The 17008-nt window shown below is 43.8% G+C and overlaps 2 protein-coding genes across 2 annotated transcripts; both read left to right on the forward strand.

Moving 5' to 3' along the window:
* Positions 1-5121: 5121 nt before the first annotated feature.
* Positions 5122-6275, forward strand: LOC142902125 (immediate early response gene 5-like protein). The gene has a single exon (XM_076046961.1). The coding sequence runs from the start codon at positions 5280-5282 to the stop codon at positions 6171-6173; it is 894 nt and encodes a 297-aa protein (XP_075903076.1). The 5' UTR covers positions 5122-5279; the 3' UTR covers positions 6174-6275.
* An 830-nt stretch (positions 6276-7105) lies between these two features.
* LOC142902124 (carnitine O-acetyltransferase-like) lies at positions 7106-16936 on the forward strand. The gene is made up of 14 exons (XM_076046960.1): positions 7106-7275; positions 8625-8894; positions 9402-9520; positions 10422-10475; positions 10591-10756; positions 11316-11490; positions 11604-11782; positions 13483-13583; positions 13664-13783; positions 13873-13995; positions 14077-14212; positions 15495-15557; positions 15648-15785; positions 16467-16936. Exons 1-14 carry the CDS (start codon positions 7249-7251, stop codon positions 16680-16682), a joined length of 1887 nt encoding a protein of 628 aa, XP_075903075.1. The 5' UTR covers positions 7106-7248; the 3' UTR covers positions 16683-16936.
* Positions 16937-17008: the final 72 nt, after the last annotated feature.

Here is a 17008-nt window from a genome sequence, read left to right on the forward strand (position 1 = left end):
TACATTTTAAAATTTAGAATGGGCTCTCTTGGTCAATTGTATCTTTGGTTCACATGCTGGACATCAATAAATGAATGCGAGGGTGCTGTAATCACATAGATTCTTTCTCAACAACTATTCTCTAATGAAAATTGCACAGCGAGGTTGCAGGTTCGAACCCCTGACCTGCGGCATTTCAGTGAGTGAAGTTTGCCTGCGCTTGTGTGAATTCCACCCGGCTATTCAGGCTTACATGCACACTTGCCGTGTCTGTGTGTGCACACTTACCAGTGACTTGGACTGGGGAAGACTGGCTCAACTGTGCGCTCGCACAAAAATCGTCTGAAGATACGACATAATGGCGCCTGCTCAATGCGTTTAGCCACGGTCAAGATTTCCTGCTGAAGTTCAAAGTGAGCGTCACTGGGGATGGGGAGGAAATGTGATTTGAGTGACCATGTGATTGTCCATTGGTTCTTGGTACAGCAGGTCTGAGCACTGCGGACACACCACGTGTCACATTCACAAACAAGCAACCCGAGGGTTCATAGAGGATGATGACATCCAGCAAAGGAGCGGTTAGCTCCAGGACATTGCCCTGATGATGCGGGAGGTCAGAGGGGAACGGCGGTGATGGTGGTTTGAGAAGACAGAAAGGCAACAATCACTACACTAGTACCTACACTAGTAAGACTACACTAGATGCCCCATCTGTAAGCCAAGAACAGCAAAGTGAAGATACAGTTAATACAGACTGGAAAAAAAAATTGTCTTGTCTCTGAGGTCCCTGTTTCTACTGTGACACCTTTAGTCCCTTATTAATATTTCTATGTTGTTTAAATAATACCATCCACCAGGGCATTGTTGCTGGTCTTGTCCATCCCTTTGTGACTGCAGTGCACTAAGTAAAGCTTAGCCAAACTTTCAGCATACCTTCAGTGATCATCGATTCTTTACCTTCACGCCCCTTGTTTCTTCATCATAACATCACCTGCCACATTTTCATTTCAACCAATCAGCTACCAGCTGTCACATTTAAAAATGCTCTCCTCCTCCTCCTCCTCCTCCTCCTCCTCCTCCTCCTCATCTCTCTCTCTCTCATTCTCTCTCTGTCATCTAGCGTCAACCAGAATGAGAGCATCTCATGTGCTCGACTGATCCACCTCCACCCCCTCTCCAACCAATCAAATGCAGAGGAGGAACCTTTTCACTAACATTTTAGTTGCCTTGGATCTTGAGACGCTGACTCTTCATTCCAGGTCCGGACTCAAAGTGCTCATGTTTCTGAAGTCATGGACTAACATTGCTTCCGGCATTCCTGGACTTTATGGACTACGAACTCCAGCATTAGCATACATTCTTTATGCCATGCTGATGATTGCAGTTTAATCGTCCTGAAGAGAAGGATCCCTCCTCAATGGTTCTCTCTGAGGTTTCTTTTTTCCTGCTTTTTAGTTTCAGTTTTTCCTCACCTGGTTCAATGGTCTATGGTTAGAGGGTGCGCAAAAAAATAAATAATTGTAAACTCGGAAAACCAATACGACGATCAACTGATTCATTTACCAGAGACTCTGGGGTCCTCAAATACAATACTACACTATACTGAACTCAAACTAAATAACTCAAACGAAAACACTCGAGAAAATAACTCGATAGAAATATGCTCTGTCTATCCTGATTGAACTTCTTCAGGTTGCAACCAGGAGGACAGTACTCCACGTCAAGTGTAAATCATCTCCAAACCGGTTTCTCGGACATGGCAATAAGTTTACCGTACTCATATGACCTCTATAGTCACCACAGTCAAGCAGCTGTAGGATGTTGGAAAGGGAGATTAAGATCATCAGTCGTCAAAGGGTCTGCAGTGACCGTGGAATTGTGTCATGTCATTGTGGATTCAAATCTCTGAGGATTGTTTATAGCAACTTAAAGAAACTTTTAGAATTAAGACATTTCTGAAGAGTGTCCAACCTTGAGAGATCTATCGAACAGAATGATCTGTGAGTGCACTTAAGTTGGCTGTGTTGTAACATCTGTGTTAAAATTAACATCTAGTATGAGTGAATGGCATTATTGTACGATTGTGAATATTACGGAATCCTGTCGAATGTAGTTATTTGTCTTTTAATTTTATTTTGAAGGAACTTGGATGTTTAAGATCATAAGCTGGAATCTCACTGTAAAATACCCTGAAGTTTGAATCCAAGAAAGTGATAGGCGTTCAAATTACCTAAAATATTTTTTTTATTTGTATTCATTGATTTTTTTTTTTTTTTTTTAAAACGGAGCATAGTGGTGCAATGGTTAGCACTGTGGGCTCACAGTAAGAAGGTAGTGAGTCCTTTCGGTGTGGATTTTTCACGTTCTGCATGGGTTCTCCCACTGGTGCTGTGTCTCCCTCCCACAGTCCAACGCTTCGTACCCTGAGTTAATCGGCAATATTGCGTCGCTGTTTCCATGCATAGTTGGTTGCCTCTCAACGACATACTGGTGGCTTGTCCAGAGTGTACCCCTCCTTCATCCTAAGATAGCTGTGATAAGCTTCAGCCCCACTGCAACTCTGACTGCAGGGTAAGCCGTGATAGAGAAAGGGAGGGAGTATTCTTTTTGTTTCACGCAGTTGATAAAAAAAAAAAGGATGGTTGGAACAAAGCTGCCCTTAAAAAAAAAAATCTCTCTTGGCTCTCAATTCACGGATACAGAAATAAATCCAAAAATCCAGTTTATGTAATATTTCATGTGGTTCAACAGATTATATTTTTTATGCTGGTTGATAATGAATGTGGCAGTAATGACGGGTCACTCTAACTTTGATCGCCAGAACGCTTTGATGTCAACTCAGCGATTTTGCTCATCTGTGCTGTCGCTCCCCAACAAAAAGTTTTTCGAATTTGTTTAAAAAATATATATAAAAAATTCAAGGATATTGCAACCACTCAGCTGAAAGTAAAACTTTCAGCAAGCGCTTCCAGGTGCCCTTGAAAGTGCTAGAAGAAGACAAAGCAGGAATAGAGGTAACAACCACAATATCCCATTTCTAGGGTAAAGAGATTTTCTGAAATTGCAGTAGTGGCAGTTTTATCTGGACTGCGTGGCAGTTTTGCATTGATAGAAGAATAGCAATGGCATTGAGGGTTTTTCTCACTGGGTGACATTTTTGCTTCATCACCTTGCGCTCAATTTGCTATGGCAGGAATTTTGTTTCAGGGGTAGGCGGGGAGAAAGAGCATAAGTTGCTTTCCATGGACAAGGATGTTTAGCTGATGCCACTCCTTTGCACCACATAGATTTAGTAACTTGAAAGTATAAATCACCTAATCATGTTCCTGATTTTTGCCTGCCCTTTTCAGACACTTTATATTGACTCTTCACCACATCAATAGATGGATATGTGAGGTAAATTCAAAGGATGTGAAAAGTTCTGTCTGGCACGCCAGGTTAAGTCACTTAGAAAATATACAGAATGTTAAGCTAAAAATGCTAACTATCCAGCCTTTGGTTTACATTGTCTTTATACCCTGACAGTACCAGTCTTTGTGAGGTAGAGATTATAATATTGTTCGGCACCACTTACATGTATGTAATGTAGTATAAAATGTTTAATCTATTTAATGTTGTATTCACAAGCCATCATATTGACGGATTAAAAAAACCTGATAACCTGGACTAAGGTGGATTGTATGTAAATTGCTTGCCTAGCGCGAAAAAAAATATATACAGGTTTACAGCTTCCAGATTTACTTCTTTGCTTTATTATTAAATGTTTACACTTGTATTCCATCCACTTCCCCCATCAAAAAATTATTCACTGTACTGATTGATAATATATTATCCCCCCCCGTTGTTAGTGTTGCTATACCTAGCGTTCTTTCACTTCTACTATATTCAAACTTGCATGTCAACCTGAATTTAGCAGTGATTTTGGTGTAAGATGTTCCTGAGAAAATCATACCAAAATTCTGGAGAAATAGTTTGGAAATATCACAGTGAGCTATCGAAAGGACTGCAATATGCATTTGAGCCAAGGAGTAAAGTGAACAGTGCCAGCCCGTGCTTGTACAGGCAGCTAGCGGCTAGGTCTTGAGTGACAATGACTTTTTTTTTTTTTTTGCTAAACTCATAATTACCTGGAGAGCTGTGCATGCTTGTTGTAGACGGCATGCTTTTTGATGTGTGAAGACCACCTGGGTTCATTGGCAAGCCTGGGAGAGGAAGGGTGAGTGACTGAGCGCTGCAATCTAAAATCTGACCACTAGATGATACAATTTTACACACTGCACCTTTAAGTTTTAATTGCTCCAGACATTTTTTTTGAAATAGCATACATTGCTGAGGGGGAACATATGTAATTGTTCAGGCCTATAGGCCATGCAGTGTGTATATGAGTTTTTTCCTGCCATTTTTTTAAATTTTTTTTTTAAATATTTTATAGTTTCCTGCTGGCAGAACTTAGAAGAATATTTAATTGCCCTGCTACTTGCTCTTTATTTTGTATATTATGCCTTCCTGTTTATCATTCCATGCTACGTTCTGTAGTCATGTTAATATTTATTTATTCTGATGATCTTGGCTTAATTCTAAATTCAGATATATATATATATATATATTTAATAGTCTGGAAGGTTGTCAGTTGCTCATCATCCTATTCTAATTTTCATCTTAACTTTCCTATTTTGGTGATCTATTACTTTCTCCTGTGATAAATGAATGATGATGTCTGTGCATTGGTCAATTCTGTCTTCCTATGCTCTCTCTCTAAGAAACTATGTTTGCTGTTTTTTTTTTTTTTTTTTTTAAATAGTATTAACTTCTTAGTTCTATTCAGTTCAGTTCCGTTTCATTTGATCTCTGTCTCATATTAAATCTACACCGTTTCCTTTATACTTTCTCTGCAAATACATCATATACCCTGTCTGTACTGCGCCTCCTTTTTAGTTAGTTTAATCACACTCTTCGCCCATAATATTTTTTCTCCCTGCGCCGAGATTTAAAAAAGCTCCAAACACATTTGGTGAAATGCAGCATGCCAGCTCCTACGTGCATGCTGAATGAGGCTTGTAGTGATATTTGCGTATAACAGAAGCGCCGCCTCCCTCCCATTGGACAATGTGTACGTGAGGGCGTGGCAAGGAAAGATGAGAGTTGCAAATCCATGCCCTTACTGGGAAGACATGGAGCGCTATGGACAGAGTCCCCGCGAATCTAGTAGGAACCTTAGCTAAAGACATACATTTCCCCCCAGTTTCGGAAGCAAACAGTTCGGGCATACTGAGAGGAAAGAGAGGGTGGCCCGCCTGAGGATGGAGTGTGCATTTGACGCACAGAACCTGATCTCCATTTCTTTGAGGAAAATCCAAAGCTCCAGGACGCAGAGAGGAGGCATCAAGCTCCACAAGAACTTGCTGGTAACGTACGTGCTGAGGAACGCCAGGCAGTTGTACATGAGCAAAAACTTGTCGCATACGCAGAGGACGCACCAGTACGAGGAGGTTTCGGCGGTCCGCGACAATCAAGAGTACCTCGAGCTGAGCGGGAGCCTGACGGAGTTGGCCGATGACTTCTACTGCAACTTTGCCGGGGTTGAGTCGGACACTTGGCACTGCGGCGCGCACCAGCCCATCGGCCAGCCCGCAGCGGCGGCTGCAGCGGAGGTGGCGCACCAGGACGCGTCCGCCTGCGCGATGGTCTCGCCGAGTGACTCTGACCTCATGGTCTCAGAAGCCTGTTGGAGTTGCGCGGACAAATCTTCCTGGGAGTTACCAATGGCGAGCGCGCAAGCCAACCAAAAGACCGTGCTGGACTTGGACACGCATGTGGTGACGACTGTCACGAATGGGTACTTCCACTCAGACTGTTGCGCGCAGTCCAAACAGCCGCAGGGCGCGCAGTGCTACAGCAAAAAGCGAAAGCTGGACACGAGTTACCACATTGTTGACCCAGAGTTTTACCTGCCGGACTTCGGGCCGGCGCCGTGCAAAAGGATGAGGACTGACGACGACTCGCATTCAGACTCGGAGCAGTTGGACAGCGCAAACATCTCCAACCTGATCTCAGTGCTGGGCTCAGGTGGACTGTCTGAGTTTGTGAGTTGGCAGCAGACGGACCTTGAGCAAATATTCGCCGCTCAAACAATTTGCCTGAAACACACACTGTTAACGGGCAGCGGCTGGACGAGAGCAATCGAGGCGTTTTGATCCGTACGATTGTTGTTGTCTGTTTGTTTTTGTTGTTGTTTTTTTTTTTCCTTTGTATAGTTCTATTTTATTGCATTGAAAATAAACCATGACACGACTGCAGTTCTGACTCTCTCACTGAATTATGTTCATGAAACGTGTTCATATACAGCAATATTGTCCGCGCCGCGATACTTTTGCACATCAGCTATCTACGCGCTACTTAGTCCCCTGGTACCTCACTTTTGCAAGAATGACTATTCCTTTGAATTAAATGTTTTTGTTTTTTTGCCGTTGGTGTTGGGGCAGCTGGTCTGTCTTATCCCGGACTCACGAAGAATCGAGCTAACGCCGTCGGTTTCTGTGCGAAGATGTTGGAAGAGCGCCATCATGTGGCTAGAAGAGATCTGTGCAGCCGTTGCGCCTCAGACGCAGAATTCCATTTTCTATGTGAAGCGTTCCGTTCAGGCTTTATTGGACTCTTTTATTTATCAGTTTGTTATTATTAAGAGGAATTTTAAAGCAGGTAATTTGGCTTTATAATTTTTTTCTTTGTGTGTCGTCACTTGCTTGTTAAATACGACCAAGAGTCGGTCATTATCATTTTTATTTTATTTTACGACAGTGACTATAAGACCTTGTGCGTGTTTTTTTTTTTTTTTTTTTAACCAAATACTCCTAATCAAGGTGTTGTGGGGAAAAGTTGACGCATTTTTAATTTACCATATACCTGTTCATTTACAGTCCTTTCGGATTGATGTATTTTGTCTAATAAAATGAAGCGATGCAACGCACCCACTTTGTGACTGGAACACTTTGTGACGAAATGTTGTCTTTCTGGGAGGCGTAGGACGTTAAAGAAGACCTGTTTAAAAGGAGAGAGAGAGAGAGAGAGAGAGAGAGAGAGAGAGAGAGAGAGAGAGAGAGAGAGAGAGGGGAAAAAAAAAAAAGAGGAGCAGTCCTACCCTCGTGGGTCCGAGGGGGGCGGACGGCCCAGAATAGACGGTGAGTGCTTGTCCTTGAGACATGACTGCCCGAGGGTTTCCCATCTATATTCCCAGGACAGTCAAACACTCCGGCGTGCTCATTGGACAAGATGTTGGGTGTTTTTGTCAGAGCCGCGGTAAGTCCACTGTCGTATTTGTCGATACGGTGTTCTTGTTGTTGTTGTTGCTGCTGCTGCTGTTTATTTAATTTGCGTAATCACAAACCCAGTAACGTTTGACGGCAACAAGCTGACTGAAGGGGGTGGGGCGCTGCTGCACAGGAGTGCTGCAATGACTTTATATATTAACTTAAAATAAATGATCCTTTACAGGTGTATGTTGTCTCAGTTTCTTCACCACATATCAGCAGAGGGGAAGAGAGGGAAATTGTACCCCATGTTGCAGCGCTGTGTTTTTGCATTTTGCATAACACTAGCCTAGCAATGCTACTAGCATAATAGTTAGCTTACTGCGCACGCTGCCGTAAAGGACACCGGGTGACAGCGCGTCGTGAAAGCGTACTTACATTTTTCATTTTAAACGACTCCCAACGAGCCACCGTCTTTTAGTCTTACTGGTTTAGAATGACAGTTGCATGTTATTACGTTCCAAAAACAAGTAAACGTTTATTTTGAATAGGGACCGGAAATGGGGTTTCATGTTTCGCGTGGCTTAGATTAACTTTACTCAAATATCTATTTATTAAACCGAATAAGTGTATTTATCATAAACATCATTCGGAGCTTCTTCTCACGATGTTTATCAAAAAACATAGGTTACAAATTCGAAGTCGAAATTTGAAAATCATAATTTATTTTTCAAGACACTCTAAATGTCTAAAGGATATAGATTTTTTTTATTTTTGTCATAGTTTCTTTCTTTCTTTCTTTCTTTCTTTCTTTCTTTTTTTTTTTTTTAACTCATCTCACAGTTTTTTCTGTGTCAGACACCCAATCTATAAGCTGGCACAGCACTCAACGAACTGCAAACGAGTACTCCAGCTATTTCGCCTTGTTGTTTTGGTGTCAGTTTTCACTTAGAAGTCACCTTTACCTTGTTATGGACTTGTAAACATGCGGAATGGCAACCGTGTTTTGTCTTCTTCTTGTGACTGCTAATTTGACAAATGTATTTATTTTTAACTGAATGTTTATGAACACATTTGCTCTTTTACAATTTTTTGCATTGGTTGAGTGCTGTTGTTATACGTGAAATCAATTTTAAGCCTCAATCCCTACATGCCAGCTCCATTTTGATAGTACCTGCATCAACATGCATTTGCTTCTAAATAACTTTCATTAAAATCTTCAATTTCAACTGAATTTTGCTCCATTATATTGTTTATCTTAATATATTTTTATCTTTGGATCTGCAGCATTACAGTGTAGTTATTGTGTTAGAACCCAAACCTGCCCTTATAGTATTTTGCTCGTGTGATTACTAAAGGCAAAGTTGAACGTGCACTCATGCTGATCATTTCCTGCAGCTCCGGCCCGGCATGGTGAAGCAATGTCGCCCGATCAGACTGACAACACGGATCCCGGAGAGATCTCTGGTGCACCAGGAGGGTTTGCCCAAGCTTCCTGTGCCCTCCTTGAAGCAGACGTGTGAGCGGTACCTGGCGGCTCTGGAGCCTATCGTTAGCGAAGAGGAGCTGGAACACACCCGCAAACTGGTGGAGGAGTTCCTCAAGGGGGGCGTCGGGGAAAGGCTCCAGAAAGGCCTGGAGCGGCGGGCACGCAAGACAGAAAACTGGGTAGACTTCTTTGTGATTTCTCATGGATAGATCATGTCTGTAAGCCGCCCTTGAGGTTTTAACCGAAGGGTACAACCGCATTATCAGTTTGGTTGGTTAAAGGGCTCCATTGGGACACTTTAACACTTTTTTAGTAATGACAGACCTCGGCGTTGATGGCATCCAATTTTCCATCTGCTTCCACCACACAGTTGAGCGTGTGTGCCAAGTTAGAAACATTTGTCTGGAATCTTTCAACACTTAAAAATGTAGCCTCTTAGAAACACAACATTACTCTCAAACCCAATTTAACTCATAACCGCCATGCTCATAAATGTCAAGGACAATGATTTGGGGATTGGATGCTATCGGCTAAAAATAAATAAATAAATAAAAAAAAATCTGCTGTACCTTCACGATTTTATGTCATATTATATATTACATTGTATATCCGTCCAACACATCCAAAAGAGAAGAGTTATTTATTGCACTGTACCCTGTTGTTTGACTGTTGCTGCCTGCTTGTAGCTTTCAGAATGGTGGATGCAGTCGGCCTATCTCGACTGCCGCATGCCTGTGGCCGTGTACACAAGCCCAGGGGTCGTCCTGCCTCGCATGCACTTCCAAGATCGACAAGGACAGATGAGGTGAGAAACCAGAATCCGTTCCGTAAAAGTGGCCACTTTGAAAAGGCTTCTAGTCTGACTGCGAAAACCCCACTGAACAAGAAAAAAAGAAAACCAAGTGTCTGCAGTGCTAAACTGTCGCAGTCTTAACATTAGGGCATATTAATAAAGAGCCCCCAACAGTGGTTTACACTCTGCTGAAGTCCATTATAAACAAGCTTGTATGCCGACCTTTGCACAGGCTTCCCTCCCCACGCAGGCTATTTAAAGGCATCCGGCTGCTCACAGCGTTGCTCAGCTGTTTTTGACAACAGTGACCCATGGGATATTCAGTAAGCACGGTGGCCCTGTAGAGGAAATTCCTTCTCGAGCTGCACTGCTAAATGAGCGCCACGCAATGGGCTCACTTGTCAGTGAGAGGCACCATTAGGCAATGTAACAACTACTTTTAAAATGCATTATAATGCAGGTTTTGTGGAAATTAAAAAAAAAAAAAAAAAAAAAAAATATATATATATATATATATATATATATTTTTTTTTTGCTGCCATGTGTATATTTTTAAAATTTTGTTCTGGCATCAGTGACTAATATTGTAATTTTGAGTTTGCATCATTTAAACTGATTCACATCAGAACAAATCAAGGTTTCATCCTTCAAGTAATGATTATTTTTCTATTATTCAATAAAACAATTAGGACCTAGACCAAAGAAGTAATATATATATATATATATATATATATTCCTATTTCCGTCCATCCATTCATTTTCAATACCCACTTCTTCCTGCACTCTGAGGTGCAGGTGTATTCCTATTTAGCTGTTCAAATGTGTAATGAAGTGCTGTTACTGAATGAACATTTACAGACGTTGAAACCGGTAGAATGCTGTCTTTGGAAATAACAAAGCATCCTTTGTTCAGGTTTGCGGCCAAACTAATCGCAGGCGTTTTGGACTTCAAAAAAATGATTGACGGGTGAGTTGACCAAACACACTGTAAGAAAAATAAACAACAATAGGAAACCAAGGGCATGGCTAGTAATGTGTTACCGGAGTCAAAGATAGATATTGTGTTTTTGCTTGTGCCTCAGTGAGACGCTGCCTGTGGAGTACCTGAGTGGGAAACCACTGTGTATGGACCAGTATTACCAGATCCTGTCCTCCTGTCGCATCCCGGGGCCCAAGAGAGACACTGTGGTCAACCATGCCATCGGGAAAATAGCGCCCACCCACATCACTGTTGTGCACAATTTCCAGGTAGCCTCCCTCTCGCCACTGTTCTTCTCCTTCTTGTGCTGGATATTCAGCAGCGTTAACAATGAAACGATTAGCGATTAATCGTCGATTAAGAATTTAATCGATTAAATTAAATTAGTTGCAATTAATTGATTTAACATTTTTTACACAGGTAGTTAATATCATTGTAACAATGTTGTGGCAGGTAAGAGCAATTCACCTGTAGATACTGTGATGGTCATAATATACCTAAAACAAGTAACTTTTAACAGTCTTTTTTTTTTTTTTTTTTAAAGTTGAAATGTGACCCATTAGAAGCCAACTTAAAGTCAGAGGATAAATGTTTAGGGTGTTTTTACTGTTCTCTCATGTAAAAATGGGTCACATTGGACCCTCAACATTATTTAAGGCTTAAATAATGTGTTCCTTACACAATCTTCATGCGTTTTACACATTTTCATGAAAAATCTCCACTTATCAATGAATTGTTCATCAATCGATAAAGCCAATCGACTAACGATTGATGAATTAATCAATAGTTTACATCCCTACTTGGCTCTCGTCCGTCTTCTCCCCACAGTTCTTCGTTTTGGACGTGTACAACAGCGACGACACGCCACTCACGGTCGACCAGCTGTACATGCAGCTGGAGAAGATCTGGAACTCGTCCCTGCAGACCAACAAGGAGCCCATCGGCATCCTCACGTCGCAGCACCGCAACACCTGGGGGAAAGCCTACAACAACCTGATCAAAGGTGATACAATTTGAATCGTGCACTCTCGTGGCTTTTCGATTGGGTCCTTTAACTGCTGTATGGATAAAGGATTGTTTTGTATGTATGATTCGGATGTTTTTCACCCTCCCTAGATAAGACGAATAAAGAGTCGGTTCGTGCCATCCAGAAAAGCATCTTCACAGTTTGCTTGGACGCCCCGATGCCGCGCGTGTCAGACGAGATGTACCAGAGCCGCGTGGCTGCGCAGATGCTACACGGAGGAGGCACTCGCTGGAACAGCGGGAATCGGTGGTTCGATAAGACACTGCAGGTCAGTTGAGTGGAACACTTGCCTGCCTGGAAGTCCTTCCGTTGTTTAGTTTGAAATGTTGGTGTTTATACGAGCCTGGTGCGACCTGCAGAAGTGTTTGTGAATGCTGCTGGGTGCAAGCCATCAGAGTATCTGGAACAAATACCATTGCCTCTGATATGCAGCTTTGAAAGAGAACGATGCAGCGATACAAACTCATTGTACCATCTTACGCCCCAATTGGCCCCGGGATGAGTAGTTTTACCTCGCGCTTCTTTCCGTGCATTTGCAAGTGCAAGTCTGTATTTGACTCTATTTTACTGACCTTAAGACCCGGACGTGATGTCAATGCGGTGCACGTCACATCCGCTTTTGTCACATGTGCAAAGCGAAGCTCAGTGGCAGCTTCGACGGCGGTATGTGTTTGGTCACATTATACAGCGAGAGGTGAGAGAAAGTTCCCACCCATCCCTGCATTTGGCCTCAATCCAAATATTGGCCAAGCGCCCTGTCTGTCTTCCACACGCGGAAGCCCTCTGACTGATGTAGCCGCTGGCCCAAGTCCTGCCCCCGATCACTGGGAGCGAGTCGTCTGAGAGACGACAAACAGTGAGGAGAGCTCGCGAACAGCAGAAACTTTTCTCTGAGAGAGACAATGGCAGACAAATGCAGGCCGCCAGTTTGGAATCCTGCTCCTTTGTGGCGTTCAGCGGTGTGTTTCACTCTCTGTCCTCTTCCGCTTTGCTCGCGTTACCGTGCCAACGTGTACGCCAAGGGAGGAGGCAGGCGGAGTTGTACACACACACACGCACACACACACACACACACACACACACACACACATTTTTTATTTTTAAAATGTGTATTTACCTCTGAGCTTTGACACATTTCACGCCACAATTCATTTGCAGCAATATATATATACCGGCGTATATATATTTTATCATAACAAATTGTCATTTAAACTCGTTAACATCATCATCTGCTGCCATATGTGATAAACCTCATTCCAGACTCAGGTCCATATTAAAAAAAAAAAAGAAGAAGAAGAGAAAAAACACAGATGTACATAACGACACAGCAAGTAATGCTATTAGAGAAAGGACAAACTGCTAACGTATGGTGACAATGCTCCACCTAGTGGCGTGGTTTCCTCTTTGTTTGTCGTGGTTGTGTTGTGTGGATGCGAAGCATTCTGGCGTGAACGTGATCAGAAAAGGCAGAAGCAATTGTCGACATGCATCTAGATTGAACATGCACCAGGCTACAGAAGAATATAGGTGCAGTCGTACAAAAAGTGCATCTGCCATCACCCAGCCATCCATTTTCTACCACTGGGTTGATAGGGTGCAGGAGCATATTCTTCAAAGTCGTCATTTTATTTCCGAGCTGCATTGAGACAAACGTTGACACACACACACACACTCACACTCAGGCAATATAGAGTTTGTAACCTCCCTAATGTGCGCGTCCTTGGAAGCCGAGGTTGCTGGAGAGAAACCCCGCGAGGACACGGGCAGAAAATGCAAACTCCACACAGACAGCGCCCAGGTTCAAGAACTGAACCCACAGCCTTCTTGCCGTGAGATGCTAACCACTGCACCACCACGCAGCGACAGTCTGTCTCTGTGCTGTCTACTAATCGGACTGATTCAGACCAGTCAGCCCCTTTTTGCAGACCCTGCGAAGGTCCAGTCAGCGTGTCTGTCGATTGTCCGCAGTTCATCGTCGGTGAAGACGGGACGTGCGGGCTGGTGTACGAGCATTCGCCTGCCGAGGGTCCGCCCATCGTCTTCCTCATCGACTACGTCGTCAAGTACATGTGAGTTGCTTCTTCACTACCGGGTGCTTTAAGAGTCTCCGTTTTTCAAATCAAACCGACTGATTTCTGCACGTCGACAGGCAAAAAACGGAGATGGTTCGCTCTCCCATGGTTCCGCTCGGCATGCCTCAGAAACTGCGCTTCAACATCACGCCCGAGGTCAAGAGAGATATCGAGCGGGCCAAACAAAATATGAACATGTATGTAACCTCCCGCTCGTTAATGTTCGCCATCAACGCCGCGTCCACTTCAGCTTTCTTTCACTGCTCCCTCTTCTGCGCTTCGCCAGAATGGTCCACGACTTGGACGTGAAGGTCCTGATGTTCTCCCATTATGGAAAAAATGTAGCAAAGCAGCACAAGCTGAGCCCGGACGGCTTCGTGCAAACCGCGCTGCAACTTGCCTACTATAGGTGAGACATCGCTCGTCCCTCTGGATGCCTATATGCAAGTCACTGCAACACTAACCCCGTGGGCTGTTTTCTGAATTCCAGAATGTATGACGCCTGCTGCTCCACCATTGAGACGGCCTCGTTACGAATGTTCAAATACGGGCGCACAGATGCAATTAGAGTCACTTCTGTAGACTCGTTAAAGTTCGTCCAGGCAATGCAAGACCCGTCGAAACAGGTACTGTTCCCTATACACGCACGGCGTCGAGGAGGAGTTCAGACATAACTGAAAATACATTATGCAACCCACATATGGATAAAACCTTTGGTGATGTCTTAAATGAAAAGAGAAAAACTGCATTTTCCTTTTTTAAGTTAAGTTACATTGACGTAAATGTTAACAAAGAGTCTTTGAGCTAAATACCTCACTCGAGGTTCTTCTAACTTCCTGTCCATGACCGTGTGTGGAGGGGAGATCTTGAGAAAAGTTCTCAGTCATTGGCGAACTGTGTTCCCTCAAAGTGGTGGTTCAGAGTTGTGTACATACAACCTCATCCCCAAGTTAGCCAGAGTGCTGTGTGTCAGCGGAGATTGCCTCAACAATTTCATCCGGTCCTTCCAGTTTAGCAGAGTTTACCCGAGGCAACCGTTTCTGCAGGCCTACCAATAAAATCTTACCCTCTCCACGGTGCACCCGAGGCAAATAAATGACAACGTTACACTATTGTTGTAAACATGTGCGCTGCTAGATTGTTAGAAACTACCCTAGCGTCGACCGTTGTCAACCGTCACCTTGAACAACGGAATTGTTCCAAAATCAAAGTTGGCACGTTCCGTGTTGAGTTGAAAAGGAACCCGTTTGACACTTAGGGGGCCAGACTTTTTGACTGCTGGGCCACAATGGGATCTAGAATTTGACAGAGGGGCCGCAGCAGCAGCAGATGAATGGAGTGTTTTGGTGAGCCACCTCATAGGAGGATCATCATATGGAGAAAACATGTGCTTTGATGTCAGTTGAAAATGAACCGAAGCAAAGTTGCAACTAGATCAGTGTCTGTGTCTTTGAAGCCCCACAATATTGAGCTCTTTATTGAAATGACTCTTGAAAGGCCAAATTCGAAAGCTTAATGGGTGGCAAATCGGTCCCCCGGGCTGTAGTTTGCCCATGCTTGCGCTAGTCCCTCAAAATGGAATGCGATGCAAGGGTTGTTTTTCATATTAGTTAACATTATTCTATCAACACAGACATTTACATCAGTAGTCTGGTGTTTATTTTATTTGCCTAGGATGTACAGCGGAGTGGGTATGATTGTTTGTATTCGCCGGCTAGCAGAAACCATTGACTTGCACTAGCCCAGCACCAGCAAACTACTACTAAACCAGAAGGACTGGCTACATGTGTTGAACGATCTCCACTGATAAAAAAAAAAACAAACAAAAACGGCTGCTTGGAAACGAGGACCTCTCTCCCAACATTGTCTTGGAAGCCACCGATTGAACTCTAAATGCTCCCCACCCAGAACGCAGAGAGGCTGCAGCTGCTCCAGAAGACCATTAAGACACATCAGGTCAACACGTACAACGTAAGGACTCTCTTTTTCAACGTTCGCCGCGCTCGGATCCGACGACACGTGGCCTCACGAAACGTCTCGGCGTGCACGTTTTTCTCACAGGCGGTCCACGGGCAAGCCATCGACCGGCACCTGCTGGGGCTGAAGATGCTGAGCATCGAGGACCTGACGTCCATCCCCGAGATATATATGGACACCTCCTACGCCGTCGCTCACCACAGCAACCTCCTCACCAGCCAGGTTTGTCTCTCCGAGGCCAATAGTGTCCGGCCACACAGCGGACATGGTGGGAAGTAACAAAGTATAACTACTTCATTACTTTACTTAAGTAAATATTCCAGGCATCTGTACTTTTCTCGTGCATTTCTTTTTCCTGACGACTTTTTACTTTTACTCGCCACAGTTGTACAGCAATATCTGTACTTTCTACTACTTCTTACCTTGGAAAACATTCTCGTTTCGTATGTGTTTCAAAGACACAAATATACCGTTCAAAGTAAATCACATATAATTAACTTTTTACGGTCGTTGTTGTCTGAGGTGGAGCTTTTTGAGCTGCTTGTTGTGTCGTTAAATATAACTGGATCGTATTTCCGAGGGAGATCATTTTTGAGCAGCTCTGCTTTGGGGTCCACCGTTCAGTACGTTTTCAGTACAGAGAAAAACAAACGTGTAGAAAATAACATTGGTGATTGTTAAGCGTTAACATCCAATACTGGCTGACTGACAATTGTTTCATACTTTTTTTTTTTTACTTAACTACATTTCAGAAACTGTACACTTCTCACTTTTACTTGAGTAAAGGAGTTGAACCTGTGCTTTTACTTTTACCAGAGTATTCTTTCACAGAAGTATCCGTACTTTTACTTTTTAAGTACAGAATGTGAATACTTTTGACACCTCTGATGGTGGGTTTTTCAGGTCAGCTCCAAGACCGACTGCGTGATGTGCTTCGGCCCGATGGTGCCCGACGGCTACGGCGTGTGCTACAACTCCATGGACGAGCACATCAACATCGCCATCACGGCCTTCAACAGCTGCGAGGAGACCAACGCTGGCAGGTTCGCCCGGGCCGTGGAGGACGCCCTGTTGGACATGAGAACCCTGCTGGAAGACGCAGCTCCGGCCAAAAACTGATGACCGCCACGTGGGGGAACCTGGCGCGGTGTGTTTGCAACGCCCACCGGGCAAGAGCGGGAGCTGGAGCAGCACAGAGGTACAAGCAACGCACTTGAGTGTGTCCGGGAGCCAGAGGGGACCTTTCATTAAAGGGCAGCAGCAGCAGCAGCAGCAGCAGTGCACTGCCTGTGTGACGAGAAACTGTCTGAGATGGGAATTCTGTATTTTTAATTTCAACTTCACATGAGACTTTTTGTTTGTTGTTTTTTTTCTTTCTTGTTGTAATAGTTTGATGTCAGCTTCCACGCATTACTCGCTGCCGGCGCAGTCTAATTATTGCACTC

The sequence above is a fragment of the Nelusetta ayraudi genome, unplaced genomic scaffold, assembly GCF_046127955.1.
Source record: "Nelusetta ayraudi isolate G7.1 ecotype Tasmania unplaced genomic scaffold, CSIRO-AGI_Nayr_v1 ptg000092l, whole genome shotgun sequence".
Taxonomy (NCBI): Eukaryota; Metazoa; Chordata; class Actinopteri; order Tetraodontiformes; family Monacanthidae; genus Nelusetta; species Nelusetta ayraudi.

What these genes read in the sequence shown, in the direction of transcription:
- LOC142902125 (XM_076046961.1), top strand. Translation starts at nt 5,280, where the DNA reads ATGGAGTGTGCATTTGACGCACAGAACCTGATCTCCATTTCTTTGAGG.
- LOC142902124 (XM_076046960.1), top strand. Translation starts at nt 7,249, where the DNA reads ATGTTGGGTGTTTTTGTCAGAGCCGCG. An exon ending in CACGCAAGACAGAAAACTGG is followed by an intron (nt 8,895 to 9,401) that starts GTAGACTTCTTT and finishes GCCTGCTTGTAG; the next exon opens with CTTTCAGAATGGTGGATGCA. An exon ending in TTCAAAAAAATGATTGACGG is followed by an intron (nt 10,476 to 10,590) that starts GTGAGTTGACCA and finishes CTTGTGCCTCAG; the next exon opens with TGAGACGCTGCCTGTGGAGT.